At 42.5% G+C, this 16,983-nt stretch overlaps 1 protein-coding gene across 1 annotated transcript in view; it reads right to left on the bottom strand.

Annotated features, from left to right (window-relative positions):
* Nucleotides 1–876: 876 nt before the first annotated feature.
* Nucleotides 877–16,983, bottom strand: part of crip2 (cysteine-rich protein 2) — a 17,978-nt gene continuing 1,871 nt past the window's right edge. Inside the window, exons 2-8 of the mRNA XM_020608024.1 lie at nt 7,897–7,991; nt 5,301–5,358; nt 4,448–4,579; nt 3,523–3,591; nt 3,311–3,405; nt 2,374–2,431; nt 877–2,157 (exon numbers count right to left, since the gene is read on the bottom strand). Of these exons, the coding sequence (XP_020463680.1) occupies nt 2,090–2,157; nt 2,374–2,431; nt 3,311–3,405; nt 3,523–3,591; nt 4,448–4,579; nt 5,301–5,358; nt 7,897–7,991 (575 nt within the window). The 3' untranslated portion in view covers nt 877–2,089. The remainder of the gene's footprint in view (nt 2,158–2,373; nt 2,432–3,310; nt 3,406–3,522; nt 3,592–4,447; nt 4,580–5,300; nt 5,359–7,896; nt 7,992–16,983) is intronic.

Genomic DNA, 16,983 nt, shown 5'->3' with positions numbered 1-16,983 from the left:
CACAAGACTGAAACTGTGCAGCAGGGTGAAACCGTTGTTGTTGCTGTCAGTCATCATGTTTGGATATGTGTGTGTAGTGAGAAACTGTGAGCCAAGTGTTGCCTCACTGACGCCCTGCAATCATTTCAAACTCGGTTATTCTTCCTTCTGCTTTCTGACGGTATCACTTTCAATCCCAAACAAAGCAAGTTAATCCCATCCTTAACTATCTGACCCTGTCTGTAGTGCATGAGCTACTTACGAGGGGTAGTAACAAATTACACAGTTTTTGTGAAATAAAAAAACCAATAAAATACCTAATAACTAAAGTGGGGGGTATTTACTGTACATCCATCCATGTTTTTCTCTCCCTTCTGTTATAAAAAGTCAGGAGTTTACACCTGAGTAAACCATTAAGGTGTATATTGTATAACAGATTGCATAATGGCCCTTTCCTCCTTGTAAACTCTGCTGCACTACAGTTCTCACTGTTAAGAAGCATTTACTTACCTCAGTGACTCATTCTGGGAAAACTAGTTCTGCTTTTATAACAACTTTTACCCTTCATTGCTTCACACATTCATTTGTGCACTGTTGTTCAGCACAAATACAGTCATTTCCACTGTTTTTTTTGGGTGGGGGGGCTAAGTCTGCCAACCAAGCCTCATTATTTGAAGTATCTTAAGTAGGTCAGACTGCCAGTGAAGACAGGACCAGCAGTTATAGAATGATACAGTACATATTTTTCAGTGTAGCTCTGCTGATGCTGGCTATGAGTTGTAATTTCCATGCAGTCGGATCAAAACAAATAAATGTTCATTTATAACCATGCACTCACACTACGTTTGTTTACTGCCATTCATAATCTGTTGAACAATGATCATAGTTAGACAGATGAAGAGTTTCTGAAATATTTTATTCCAGGGATTAAAAAGACAAATGCAGCAGAGCTGAAGTGCAGAGTTTCAGTTCTACAAATGGCGAGCCCTGCTGTATCTAAAAAGGTAATAAACAAACCGTAACAGCCATACAATAATGCTAGAATGCACATTCTTTTCTCCCTCTCATCTGTTTCTATAAGCTTAACTACTGTTTCTGCTAATGGCAAAAATAATACTTCAAAATAGCACATCATCTCTTGGAAAATAACAGCAGGGCGATTTATTTGAAATAAAAATCTTGATCGTACAGAATTATACAGTTGACATCGCCTCATTTTGCCTCCTTGATAATCAGTCCCACGAAGGGCAGCAGTACAATGGCCAATGAAATTTAAAGGACTTGAATTAAAGCAATAAATACGTTTCAAATCACAGCCCACGCCCAAAACTTCACCCACATTCTGCCTCACTTAAAAAAAATACAATGTAGAACAACTGTGACAAGATGTTGGTGTTACTTATTAGCACAACATATTTTATAATCCGCATGCTGGCACTAAACTGGTTATTAAAATACGATCCAAAGTAAAGTCTCAGCGCAGCCTTTTGGATGATGTGGACAATCGTGTAACAGTTGCATCCCACATTTTTACAACAAGTTCGGACTTCTCCAAAAACACAATTCCAAGCAGCCAAACTGTAAATATGGCATCTATAAAATACAGATAAATTTTAATTGGCAATGTGCACAGAATCTGTGCTTGCAGCAGCCTCCAAGATCAAATACTGTACCTTTTGGCTGTGAGCACACCACCCACGATGCACCTTCCCACACCTGAGAATCACGTTTCGGCTGATTTTTTAATTTTTTTTAACACACACAATGTGAAAACATCCTCACACTTATTGAATGAATGTGTAAACATGGCGAAATGGTTCAAAACATTTTAAACAGCTGGAGTTAATCATGTAGGAATGCTGAATGTGGTTATGCAAAAGGTTCTCCTGGAGCAACTGTATGTGTATATAAAACACATAATCAGTGAATCATCTCATCTGGGGCTGCTGGGAAGTGGGTCAGATTAAAGGGAAGAAAGATCTGGGGCAGAAGGCTGATCGTCTCAGGCATGAACACACAGGCGAGGCAAAGAAAACAGGCTACAAATAATACTAAGGTAGATGGTCAGTGTTGTGTAGAGAAGTGTTGTGAGGTTGAGGAGACAAAGGGTTCAAGGCTGGGTCACTTCACTAGCCTCCTTGTCATAGATGTAGCTGCCCACACCACCAGTGTTGACACCTGGAAGAAGGAGAGCAGTGGGTGTCAGGGGTTGAGAGATAGGGGAGAAGGTAGAAGATGAGCAGGAGAGGCTATCTTCAGGTATCAGGAAGCTGCAGACAGTGTTATGACTGAGTTTTGTATCATGTGCAGTATGAATCAAGTGCTCAGACATGAAGCATTCTGTTTCAAGTGTGGCTGATATTTGGTGGGTTGACAGCACCCTCTAGCGGTTACCTTTGGGCCCGAACAGAACAGCATAGCATGGTTTGTGGCAGTAGGCCTGGCCGTCATGCTGGAAGAAAGAAATTGCAAATAGACACAGTAATAGTGTTATTTTTGTTGCACACTGCTTTGTCAAGATACAAAAGTAAAAGGCTTTATAATAATGACTATGTTGAAATCCTCCCTGACCCTGTAAATGCCACGGTATATCATCACCTCACCTTTTTATTAAAAGAATTAGGTGTTGATTTCACCATTTTCCCATTTTTATTCTGTCAGCCCCATAAAATATTTTATGTCTCTACACTGGTGATAGCCACAGCTGGAGACTTGCTGTTTTGGGGTTGTTCAAGTGTCCATCCCATTCTTGTGAATGCAGTGTCTCAGGAACGCCTTGAGGAAATTGCTTCAAATCTGGCACAAATGTCCACTTGAGGTGAATCCCAATTTTTTTTTTTTTTTTTCATTCCTCTGTCCTCAATCCTCGCTCGACCTGAAAGTCGTTCTGGTCCGCCATGATGGACGTTCTACAGCTCTTATTTCTGCTCTGAGGACCAAGGAGCGAGGAGGCTGCCTGGAGGAGATATAACTGAGGATACACAGGTGCATTCTTCACAGAGGTCTGTTACAGGTTGCCACAGCCCATTGTCAGAAATCAGGTTGTGGTTGGACGCTTACACAAAAGCTTGAGGACAGGACATCTGATGTCAGTTAAAACATGTTTCTTTGGTTCCTCTCTCCCCGCAGTTTGTCCTTGCATCTTATGTGGGCGGGACTAAGACGTGAGGGAAACGTGGATGCAGTCGGGTGACTTGGGATTCACCTATGGACTCAAGGATTTGAGGACTGGCCTTTTCAGTTATTTCTACCTGTGTTTCCTGGCACATTTTCTTCTTTTCAGTTTTTCCTTCCCTCTTTTTTCCCTTTCTCTTTTTTACCTCTTTCTCACCTCTGCGTGGCTGCCAGCAGACAGAGTCTTGCTGCACCTCTCACAGCGCAGGCAGGGTCGATGCCAGTCTTTGCCCAGTGATGTCACCTTCTCAGCTACACAAACACACACAAATACACCTGTGAAGCACTTTGGGAACCACTTTGCAGGTTCACGCATTTTACTCCAGCTTCTCTCCTCACTCTTGTTTCCTGGAAGCATGGACTACTTACCAAAATACACCTTCTTGTTGCATCGGGGACATAGGTTGGCCTCTCCGGAAAAGGTTGTGATGCTGCCAGCTGCTGACACATTACACACATATTATAATGCTGCAAAGGCAAAAGGGACTGTGAGGAAAATGGCCAATTAATGACCACTAATCTTTCCAGTTAGATGTAAAATCTAGTGCACCAATTACCTGGAGGTATGAGAATAAAATTAAACCAAGTACTAAGCAGCTTTTAAATGTTTCAAGAGGGAAATATTGACTAAAGAGTCTAATCTGGTTGCCAATTTAAAATGCATCCATCATTCCTCCCTACAGTCGCCTATCACTGCAGTTGATACATGCCCAGCGTACATATAGTGCTGTGCTGGGAACTGCAGGTGGTGCCAGAGAGCAAAGACACTTAAAACGCATCACACCTTTCAGCATATTCCCGAAACAAAAGCACACAGATTCAAAGATTTCCGTGCCCCTATTACTGACTGAAGGTTGCTGTGCAGATTTACTTGGAGTAGACAGTGTTATGCACATTACAGCACAAACTGTACTGAAATGCCAAAGATATTCTCATCTCTCACTTCACTTAAACATTTTCCATTTGAAAAGTAAAATGTTTGTAATACATTTCAAAGATCTCGCCTCATCCTGTTTGCTGATCGAAATTTTTCCTCCACACAATGAAAAAATTTTGGTTCAGAACGCAAACGAAAATCCTAAAACTACACAGCAGAGATAAATTGACAAGGGTGTGTGTCCTGGGAAATCCCTCTACTCATCTGAAGTCCCCCTCAAGTCCCAGACATTTTGTTTATCGATCTGCGTCTCAAAAACTGACTGCAGGGAGAAAAGCCCCTGCGGTCAACATTTGCTACTAGCACCATACTATACAGTACATACACTGTGAGTGCGTGCACACTTTTGTCATTGACCTTTTGATGGTGCTTTGGGTGCGTACACTCGTTTCTCTTCAGCTTTGGAGGCTGAATCCAACGCAGTGGGAGATGAATTGCTGTTGGCTGGAGTATCGTACAAATAAGAGCCTGCTCCACCAATGTTCACGCCTAAAAAGACAGAATGCAGAAAATTCATAATTATAAGATACTGAACTTTGTTCTAAAATATTTTGTTAGACTCTTCTGATGTGTGAGAAGTCAAACTCAAATTTTATGGAAGAAAACATTATTTATGCAATGAATACATGAATAAAATAATAAATACAGATACGTAAACATTTCAATTCATAAATAAAAGCTATAATGAATACAGAAATACTGTCAATAAATATATGAATAATCACAAGCCTAAATGAATGCCTAAATAAGTATTTAAATACACAATTAAGTAACCAAATATTTGTAGAAAAATTGCAAATATATTGCAGCTAGCTCACATCACCGTAAATTAATATATAAACACTTAAATACAGAAATAAATAAGTTAAGAAATGTAGATTTATCAAATTAAAACATTTAAAATAAAACACCATTATTTGATCCTCCAACATTTATTTTGTATCCCCCCTGTAATGTGTGTATTTTTATCAGTAGTAGCTGATTAGGATACGAACACTGCAATCTCCATGTTTATTGGACAAATAAATTGAACCTTTATTTATTGGTAAATAAGTGAAACCCCCCACGCCCCCCACCCCCAACACTAAAAGCTCATTTCTGTCCCACTGAGATGAACATCTTTTCCCACCCCATCCTAGAGGGCAGCATCAAAACACTGTCACAGGACTAAAAACAAAAACAAACATGAGTAAGATGACATGTACTTCACCTTTTGGCCCAAAGAGGGCAGCATAGCACGGCTTGTGGCAGTAGGGCCTTCCATTGTGCTGTTGGAGAGACATACAGTACAGTTAAAACTCTTTTCTCGTGGGAAAAAGAGATGGAGAAGGTGTCCAAAAATGGAGATGTCATTGTATTTTATTTATTTTACATCTCACAACTGCCTAATGATGATGCTATTGTCACAGATTCCTACAGCACAATAATGAGACTGACAGTATCCAAGAAACAGGTCTGTGTTGATTAAATTCTGCACCATACTTCAGTGCTACCTATGTGTCTGCACATCTCTGATGGTCTGCCACTCGAAGGACGGAAAACCCAGTCTAAGACATAGATGGTTTGTTGCCGATGCATACTGGGAATGTGGCAGTTGATGCAAAAGCATGTGATCCGCCTGGGTAGGGGATAAAGGCTGGGGGCCAGGGTGGCCACTGGTCCAGAGCAACAACCAAGCAAATGCAAAGGGCAAGATTCCAGGCCCTGGGTAGTTGGGAAACCTGTGTGTTAGACAAGGGACATACTTCCCACAATCCCTTATGCTTTGGCCACATGAGCCTCTTTTCCTCAGAAGCGGGTGCAACAGAAAATAGGACAGTCCTCTCACCGTTAATAATGCATTAACCACAGGATCAGCTACTGTTAAAGCAGCCGCGCACTCCTTTCACACTTCCTGATCGACATTTATGAGATCGGTGAAGGTTTGGCTGCAGATGCCAGGCAGTGACTAAGCGCTGATGACTTTCTCAGGACAGGACACACAGGGCTTCATTGTCAAGAGAACTGAGTGGTCTATTACAGTCTGGCATACAGTGTATTACTGTGGCTCTGAATGTGAAACATGAAGAGGCAGGGGGAACCTAGTAATGGTTATCCACCACTGCTGCACAGCCCACTCTCTTCCCACAGTCTGATACTGAAATTCTCCATATATTCTTAGTCCTTTTCTTTCTCTACCTGCCCCCCTTCCTCATCCTGGTCTTGATCTCCATGTCCCACCACTTGAACCATTAAGCTACGTTACCTGCTGGAGTGACTTAAATTAGATTTTTTTTCTTTTCTCCAAGTGAATCAGATCCAATCTCTTCATGGATGTGTGAACAAACCAAATAGGATTTTTTTTCAAATCCAATATGGGTCCCCTCAGCTGCATTGCAGGCCGTAATGCTCAATTTCGATCTTTTTTGTCAGATCTGACCTTTTTGTGTTGATGGCTCACGTTCACTTTTTGTGATGATGGCTCACGTTCATGTTTGTGACACAAACATGGAGCAAAGAGCAGTTAGGAGCAACTTATGGTGTCTAGACCCTCTAGGCTGAAAGGAAGTTAGTTTAGCGTAGCTTTAACTCATTATGGGGAGCCAGTTGTTTTGACCCTTGCTGTTTTTGTTCTGCTTTCACTTCCTTTAGCTGTTCGTTACCTCCCCAACCAAACCACTATTCTTTTTAATTCTTTCATTTCTTTATATGTAATGTCTCTCCACCTCACACTGTTTCCATGACGATGATCGAGCATCAGGTTTGTCCTACTAAAACCAGGCTCATGGCACAGTGCTGCAGCCTGAGGCGGGATTTGGATTTGGAGAGCGGATGGTGGGTTGAGAGAGAGAGCACGAGGCTCAGAGAGACTGTGTGACTATGTTGCTGTAATCACACAGAGATTAAACAGCATGAGCAGCATCCTTTGGAGTCTGCAGGGGAACTGCTGTTGTGTACCAAAAAACTGAGATCACATCCTTTTTGCACAGTGGAAAGAGGCAGGAAGACTCCAAGTGTGCACGTGATAGTCACACATGTACAGAAAGAGAGGGGATGAAAACTGAATCGTTGGCTGAGTCATGGAAGGCAAAAGAACAGGGGCATGATATCAGAATCCCAAGGGTGAAGGTGCCAGATAGTGAGCTGCATTTGTTCAAGGGCCACAGTCGGGAGGATCTATGTTGAGACATGATACTGCAGTCTGATTATGTAACGGAGGAAAACGGATCTGAAAGCAACTCCTCCTGTAACACTAATGGGGCTAAAATTCCAAAAAGGACAAATAATACTGACAGACACAACCAGGTAGGAAAAAGGACAGGCACTCAGCAACTTCCTGTTTGTGAAACTGTAAAGAACCATCAGATTACATCAGTTTGTTGCCCTTTCACCCCGTATGATCTACACTACTAAAGTTCAGTTTTATGAAGAAAAAAGTTACATAACTACCTAAAATAAAACACAAATTACAGGGAAGTCCACATAGTAAATTCAGAAGAGCATGAAAAAGCCATTTTTTTGGACATTTTAGCATGAACTCTATTGTACAGTACCCCATGAAGTACATGTTCTGGATCTTTGATCGGTGGTGCTGCAGCAATTAGTCAAAAACAATTTGACTCGGTGGTTTCCACCCTTCTTGGCATTTGTCATCTTTAAACAAAGCTTTATCTCTGTGACCTCTCATCACAAATTAGGACATTGTGCCATTGTGGTGGTGTAATGTGTAAAATGTGTAGTTTACCCTGAAGAAGATATATTTTGTTGCACAAAAGTGCGTTATTTTTTAACATTACTGTACTGTTACTAGTGGGGGTGGTACTGACCTCAGCGTGGCCTCCTGCATTGAGAAGCTTGTTGCATCGGTCACACTTGAGACACAGCTTGTGCCAGTCCTTCCCCAGTGATGACACCTTTTCAGCTGCACATGAAAGACAAAAGACAGAGACGGAGGAATGGGGGTGAGCACAAACACTGACATAAAGCAGTGTTTATATACATTACTCTGAACAACAGCCTTTATTTTCTCCATCACTTGTGTCAGGCTTTGTGTGTATTATAATGTGCCGTTCAGTCATGAGGAATGGCGTCTCTCGTTGCTTCACGCTCAACAATAATGATTAACGCTGATAACACTGTGCCACAATGGAAATCCTGTCACCGTGCCAATTGCCATTGCTTTACGGGGGGTGGGGATACTGGGAATGCCTGTGTACTACACAGGATGCTGTGATGATGTCAGTGCAGTACAGACAGGCGCTGGCACAAGTCCAAGCCCAGCTGGAGCAGCAGGAGGTGCCCACATCTAGCCCAGATCCTTTGTGTTACCCCTCCAAACATAAACACGCCCATCCCCCAGTTTAGAGTATACTCCTCCCGCTGTGGACAACCCCTCAACCCCATTTCCGTCTCCTTTTTCTCCAGTCTCCCAGAGCTACCACCCTGACACACAAGCAAGGGAGCCTAATTATACCCTGCTTCCACACAATGGGACTAAAGGAGTCGTGCAGGCAACAGAGGAAACACCTTCTCTTATCAGAGCAAGGCACAAATAGCCGGATACTGGGGTTGGGTTCCGACATACCCTCAGTCAAAAATGCACACAAACACATGCACACACATACAGCATATTTGCAGACATACAAGTGATTGCTTCCTCCATTTCTTCCTCTTTAGCTGCTTTCCCGCCTGTACCGTAACCTATTAAAGTCAAATTCCTGTGTCAGTATCATGTCAGGATGGAAATTAAACCAGATATTAGAGATTTTAGAGTCAGTTTCTGAACAGCATGAGGTAACGCAAATTCAGCTTCCTGCATTAAAAATATTTCATTACAAAAATGACCAACTTTCAAGGAGGTTTTTTAAAGTTATAGGTTAAGACAAGGACACACCAGACATAGCAGACTTTTCAAAACCAATTCATGCTTTTAGCATCACATGGTGTTTAAGAATGTTTTAGGAGATGTGACTACTCCCCCACAGAGGTTTGTTTACTCTCCAGAGAGTTTCACTGTCAGGCCTCTTTGTCAATTACAACACAGAGACAAACGGTCAACACCAAGTCCCTGGAGAACAGCAGAGGATGGAGTGTGGGGTCAAGGGTGAAGGGGGAGTTGACGTCACATGGTCCCATCGACACATGAGAAAGTAAGAATGCTGACTTGGCCACAAGGCACTGCCGGAAATGTTAAATCACTCTTAAAGATACTGTTATTCAGAGTAAAAGGTTTGTAATAAATCATTCTGTAAATCACTGATCTCTGCTGCTAAATCACAGGACGGCCTTAAGACCACCACACAGTGGTGTTGAAGAAGTTGTATGAATGGGATCAGAAGACTGTGTATGTCTGTCACACACTTTTGTCTAAAACCTGCTGTTTTGTGCAACTGCTGTCACTGCTTGTACGCCAAGTGATACTTTAAGTGATACGCTGTACACATTTCAACAGTCTCTGGTGGTTCAACTTCAGTTCAGCTACTTTCATCTCTGAGTTCAGCTGCAAACATTTTAAAACCATTTTTCTAGTTTCTTTTAAATTAGAAAATCGTCACAAACCTTTTAACACTTCAGACTGTGTTTAAAGAGAATATAAATGAAACCAGCATCAACTAAACCTGTCTGCTCTGTTTATTTCTACTTAAATCTAAAGATACCCACATACCTCCTGACACCTCCAGTGTTAAAAATAGGCTGCATTTATGGACTACAGATGCCCTGCTATAGTTTTCAATGTTGCACAGTTAGGGTATGTATCTGCTCTTGACTGACTCATACATAGACACGTCTCCACACAGATTTGAAACACCAGCGTATGAATGAAAACAGACGTCAGAGCCTTGTATGGCTGTGTCTGTGTGTGTAGTAATAAAGTCTACTGTTTAACAGCTCCCTGTTTTAGAGGGCAGTTGTTATTGTAACAGGGGTGAACCCGTCTGTCGGTATTATGTGTTGTGGGAGTCAGAGAGTGGGGGAGGTGGAGGGGATCCGCATCTGGCCTAGATGTTTATACCTCCAGCTCTCATCCAGCCTCCATCCTTATCATCCTTCAAACACACTCGCCTTTGCTTTGAGTTGAGATTTGACAAGGATGCAAAAGCAAAGTAAATCTAAGACAAAATAAATAAATAATGTGCTGACTGCACCAATAAGCAGTCAGTCCACAGCATCTTGAAATTGTAAACATGTGGGCACAATTCAGTTTTGTGCCATGGTTAGACCAGTTTTGGTCATTTCTGTATTTGTGGTTTTGTCCCTGCTCTTTTCACTGCTTTGAAATGTGCACGGCTCAGTGGACAAACGGCAATGTCAGTGTGCATCAGTCATTTGTAAAACAGTCTGTCAAAACTGATCAAGCCACACCTGCACAGTCTGTAACCATTTAATGTTATAGAGAAGCACTTTAACCTGTGGTGGCTACTGTTTATGAGGTGTTTCCTTTATTTTAAAATGCTCAACCTTTAATTTTGCTTGCTACAGTATTTAGAAAAAACAATTTTAGGTATTTTACAGCGATGCCATTGTTAAATGACACCACATTGTAAGTTCACTGCAGGAACACTGAGCCCCAGGCCGGAGGAAGAGAAACAGTGCAAGTGAGTGCTAGTCAGAGGTCACAATGACCATACGATACCGGCACCACTGTAAGCTGCTTAACTTCATTTGTAAATTCCTGGTATAAGACCTTCAGTCTGCGGTCGGCCTCTCTGTCTGCACCGTCAATATGGGTTAAATCATGCTGACTGACTCCTCTTCTCACTGATTTAGCCTTATTGTTTAATCAAAGTAAATAAGACAAAACCCAGCATATCTTAGTGTTTTTGTGACTGTGAAGACTCTCATGCACCTCATGCATGTGTCAGCCAGTTCTTTCCACGTTTCTATTTGTCACATGAAGAGAAACAAGTGCAATTTCATGTGGAAACTACACGTGGACTGATGTGCTTAAACACATCCTCCACCCACCACAGCTGGTCACAGTTGTTTTGGAACCAGGAAATTACCACACAGGCTCAAGGGCAAAAAAAAATCTGAATTGACGCCCAATGAAAATAGCCTTATGTTGGCACCAGTGCTAGCTTTAGGTATGCATCATCTAAACACAGTGCTGTAAACCGTTCAAAATACAAAGTATGGGACTTAGGGGACCTTTATATCAGTAAATGGGGGAGACACACGCCAAGAGTATTTACACTTTATACACTAGGTTCAGATGTAATGCATTTGTGGTTACAAAGATAAAGTCAGAGTATCGCCGCTTCTCTTTTCTCTCTCCTCCATCCACTCAACCTAACCCGTCGATGCAGAAGGCCGCCCACCAAGCGTGGGGTCTTACAGAGATCTGTTCTGTTAAAGGGAGTTCTTACTCCCCGCTGTCGCCAAGTGCTTGCTCAAGGGGGATTTGTTGGGTTTTCCTTTAATAGTGTAGGGTCCACACCTGATTAGGTAAAGTGCCCTGAGACACTGCTGTTGTGAATTGGCACTGTGCAAATAATTTAATAGAAGGTTTTGGGGGTCCACCTGTGCTTGGGAGTGGCACGGACTTTTGTCCCCAAACGATAATCCATAAGCAAATATTCATTCAACATTGATCCTGAGGGCAGGGTCCCTGCTAGTGAATGTTAATACATGAGAGGCACAGGCTGGGGCTAGAGGAACTTCAAGCACGATAATGACTCAATTTATTTTAGTGGTTCTGTTACATGATACACTTACACTTCAGATCATATTAACAGAGAAACCAAACTGAGTCCCACAGGTATTAACCGAGCTGGTTTGCAGCAAATGGTAGACAAACACACTATAATTGGACAGAATGTTAAGCAGCAGAACTTTAACAAGGGGTCTCTGGAGAGAAAACATTAATGGCCTTTTTCTCCAAATGACTCTGTTATGGTTGCAGCTGCACCCAAACACCCGAGCTGATGATCGACTCATTTCACTCTGGGTCAGGAAAAGATCTGGCTTCCTTGTTACTCAAAGGCACGACAGATAAACAAGAACGAGTACAAGTACTGAACAACATTTACACAGCTGAACTCCCAGCATGCAACATGGTAGGATTGTCTGCCAGGGGGTTGGACTCTGAAATCTCATATGGGTGCTATCTGTTCACTCAATAATTCGATCAGGGTGCAACGGGGGGAAATCTAATGCTATAAATGAGCCGCTGCTTGGCGTGCTGCAGGAGCTCCTTTCTCTAAGTTATAATCAGCTACACTTTTAACAAAGGTGTACATAAATGTAAAGCTGTACAGTTTATAACCTCACTCAGTTTGTCACACATTAGACTGATGTTAACTCGGTGTGTTTTAAACATTAAATCACCCATTTTTGGCACTAAATCATTCTAAGACTCTTCATAATGATCATGATGTAACCAGTGTGATTGTAAATATGTCTAAATCATGGTTGGCTGGATTTTGTTCTGTTGCACCCTCTGGTAATGTGTTGTGAACCCATCTGTTCAGCTTTTCCCTTTTTTTTTTCATGTCCAAAACACACACACAAACCAAAACACACACACTCATACACACTGCCCTCTGTCCATCCTTTATTTTTATTTTTTTGTTCAGTGGCAGATGAATACATGCGGGTGTTTTTGGCTTTGTCACAGTGGTGTGATAACTGCACGTCCTAATAAACAACACACACCTGACTGGCTGGAGGCCCCAAAGGCAAGATAGGTCAAAAAGTCTGCTCATATCTTGTGAAAAACATGGGAAATGGAAAAAATAAGCAGCCTGCTTTTCCTTCTGTGCATCTTATTCTGCTCTCTGGAGTCTGGAGTACAGATGCCCTCAAAGACTTGTGACCTTTAACTTAGTTTAAAGACAATGGCCATTCTGTTAGACACAGGGGCGTTCAACCTCAAAGGGGAAGTGACTTTTTAAGGAGTTTTCAGCTGAGGAATGAGCTGTGTACTATCCAATCACATACTTGACCTACAACAGTATGCTTTATGTACTATAATGTCTGAGAAACAGGTTTGTAACACTACAGCTTAAATGATAACCCCAATGATTTTTGCTAGCTGTTGTGGCTAAAATGATTAGTCCTTTATTTGGACACATCCTAGTTGGCGCCGCAGATGGCTGCCTCGGTTCTGCACCGGAGACAAATTCCTTTTGTGTGTAACATACTTGGCCAATAAAAGTGCTTATCATTATCATTAACCTCTTGGACAACTTGAGTTTAAAGTCTAAAATGCAACATCCAAGAATGATAAAATAATGTGACCATACTTAATACACTAACACATTTTGTGAAAAGGTTTGGAGTTATCCTCTGCTGGATTGGTGTACACTAAAAGCAAGTTGACCTCGTCAGTGTTGTGCTGAGCATTAGAATTGATTTGTGCAGGGTCAGTGTCTGTGTGCAGCTCCCTGTGGTGCTCACTGTGACTATGCTGAAGGTCCTCTAGTAAGCATGTATGTCGCTCCATCTCTCCCTGTGGCTGATGTAACCCCGTGGCAAAACTTAGCTCTGGAGGTCATCTGTCGCTTCAGCCAAGGCAAAGTTTCTCCCCTCCCTCCCTACCTCTGTGAATAAAAGAGGCCGACTTTGTGAATCCTGCTGGCTGACGTAAATGGGCTACAGTTAAATTGCATCCTGTCTGCTCTGGTCAGAGGTGCTGCAGGCAAAGTGCTTCTCCACAGTCCCTGGCTCGGTGACTTGTTCATCCTCCTGAACCCCTTTGCATGCTCACCCTGGTTCTCATCCCCTTCCCCAAGTGCTCAGGACATGTGTCCCAACTACAGGGACTTCAAAAACATCTGGTCTGCAAGCCTTGCTTATGCCTTCAGGAGATGAAGCAGGACTGTATCAGTGGAATTCCACTTTCAGATCTAGATAATTGAATAATCAGACCTTGAGGGGTCTTATGACAGAGTCAAAGTGCAGCAGTGCTTAGACTCTTCTGAATGAAATCAACTATTAGTATTTTAGAAATTGCCATTAAGTGAGTCTACAGCTGACAGCAATGATGCAAAATTGCCATTATTATTAGGTCCTACAGCTGACAGCAATGATGCAAAATTATTAGGTGTCTATAATATAGGGAATGGTGAATAAGTGAATATTTTCAGACACAACTGCCAGAAATGCACCCCTATCCAGGACTTTGTCTGCTGTTTCACATCTAGGAATCACGTAATGAGAAATGTGTTCTGTAGTTTTACCTGGTTGGACCTAGACAAAAAGCCAGCTACATGTACAGTATGAACTGAAGTGATCAAATGAAGTTCATCCTCATTGTCAAACAACCCATAGCCTCTTATATTACTTGTAACTTCCGCCGTTGCTTTGAGTCTGTCTTGCATTATGGTCGTACGTGACCGTGCCATGTAAAATCATTTGAATAAACTCTATACAACCAACTTTTTCCTTTGTACTGTTGTGTAACAGATCATATTGCTGGAAGGTGCAGTGGATTCACCTGTGTTGTGGGGCAGGCAGCCTGCCTTTTGTCACTAAGCTTAATGCCATGTCCATTAGGGGATCATATTTGTGCCTCAAAAAGGCAGAGGAAAAAGGACCCTCCTTGACTAGGCACAGGGTAGCTGGCAGGTTATGCAATGGCACTGAGCAGGAGGCAGTGACTCAAGAAATGATGTTACATAAGTGACGAGGCACATTCGCACAGCCGACTGGCCAGCCAAGTGGAGAACAGGGTACTCTAGTGTTGACAGGGAAGGGAAAAAGGGGGTATTGTGTAGATGTTTGGGGTAAAAGCAAGATTTAAAAAAAGAGATGTGTGGGAAACAGTACACTGCTCCTCATCGGGCAGAGAGGACCAAGGTATTCTGCCTCACTGGAGGGACAAACGTGCACAGAGACAGAAAGAGCCTTGTGTGAATAAAGCAGTTTCTCATTATAATGCATGATGCACTTTGGGAGTCTCAGTTTAAATAAAGGTGAGCCATCACACCCCATTTCCCCCAGTCATTGTAGTTAAAAAAAAATTAAGGGAAGAGGAATTCAGGGCCTGAGGCAACACCAAGTGACTGAAAAAGAGGAAAGGGAGCCGAGTGAGAGGAATTGCTGAATGAAACAGAAAAAGAGAAACTCAGAACAGAGCACCATTAGTTACCATCAGCTTCCCATTTATTGACTTGGCTGCAGAAAGATGAATTGCTTCCATTTGTCCTGCACAAGATTTGGATAATTCAGATGAATTTGGGTCTGGAGTTGGGAGATTTGGGAACATTATTCATCTGTGATTCAAAGATGGTTGCATAGCTGTTGTATTTACACGTGCCAGATTCATAAATGTTATCATTTTTGTCCTATGACTGGTATGCCACTTTATTAAGTGTTGATATTTTTTCAGGTGAGAAAGTAACCATTTAGATTGAGAAAGGATGGTCAGTCTAGCAGAGAAATCCCAATTTACTTGGACATTTTTGGAGATGTGAGTACCCACTAACAGAATAATAGCCGACAGCTTCATCTTGGTCAGAGCAGAGTCAACCAGTCGACGTGCAGGACATGCAGCTTTGCACAACGCATGGTTGAGATCTGGGAGGTGTGCGCACCAGACAGTCTGCAACCATCAGCAACTTACATTTATTCCTAAGCCCGTTTACTGTGTAGGTACATATGCATCAACGCCTACATGTAGTTATGGATAAGTCTAAATTAAGCTTTAATGAGCTCTGCTGGGGCGGTGGTTAGCGCTGTTGCCGCTGAGAGGCGGGTTCTGCCAGGGCCAACCGGGGGCCTCTCTGTGTGGAGTCTGCATGTTCTCCCTGTGCCTATGTGGGTTCTCTCCGGGTACTGTGGCTTCCTCCCACAGTCCAAAGACATGCAGCTTAGGCTGACTGGCAACTCTAAATTACCCGTAGGAGTGACTGTGAGTGTGTAGTTGTTTGTCTCCATGTCAGCCCTGTGACTGACTTGTGACCTGTCCAGCGTGGACCCTGCCTGTCGCCCAGTGTCCGCTGGGATTGGCTCCAGCCTCCCCCTGCAACCCTATTCAGGAATAAGCGGTATAGATAATGGATGGATGAGCTCTGCCGTGTTGTGTTCTGGATGGACTCTCACACGCTGTTTCCACTGGGCCTGGTCAAATGTTAGCCTTCAGTCCCTGATGTATTCTAAGCATCTCTGTACTGCAGGAACTAACAGATGCAAGACCACAGTGGGGATGCTGGGAATTTGAATTCAACCCTAGTCACATTCTTTTAATACCAGAACAAGAAAAAGCTTCCTTTTTATTGCCATTCGATTTCTAAACATACATCTAGGCTGTAGCAACTTTAAAAGCAGAGGCACAGTAGTAACAGTAAACATTTGTCTTTAGTGGCAATGAAATTGATCTGTCCAGAAATAACTAACAGAAAATAATGAAAGACACTTCTTCCAAAACCACAAGAATTTCCATCCAAGACTGTGACTCACCACTAATATTTAAAATGATGTTTTGTGCAGAAGTAAAAAGGAGAGTCAAGCTTGGCATGGAAAATCCAATAAGGCGAAACACCAGCTGGAGGATCAGGTGGGTGGCTAACTGCAGAGTGGGCCAATCACCAGTCTTTATAACCACAAACCACCAGCACAAGAAAAAAAATGGCAGCAAAATAAGACAGGAAACATACAGTTTTCTCTATCAATGGTTCTAAAGTAGATCAGACGCAGTGTATGTTTTTAATACCTCGTCATCATAGTTTTCTCACTTTAACAGCTCCACATACCTGAAAATTCACTTCAGCTCAGGACTGCTTGAACCTCTGGAGAGCCAAGTGGCTGAGAGGAGGATGTATGTAGGTGGAGCTGCTGAGCTCATTCTATATCTGAAATTCAACACTGACATCATGGCGATACTTCAGGGTGTGGGCAGCAGCACAGGCCCAACTTTTCTCCCTCCATGACTTCTCCTATTCCTTGTCATGGGTTTCACAGCCTGACAGCAA

This window comes from Monopterus albus, unplaced genomic scaffold, assembly GCF_001952655.1.
Source record: "Monopterus albus unplaced genomic scaffold, M_albus_1.0 scaffold90.1, whole genome shotgun sequence".
Classification (NCBI taxonomy): Eukaryota; Metazoa; Chordata; class Actinopteri; order Synbranchiformes; family Synbranchidae; genus Monopterus; species Monopterus albus.
Note: the sequence above shows the minus strand (reverse complement) of the source record. Positions and strands in the feature narration are given on the sequence as shown.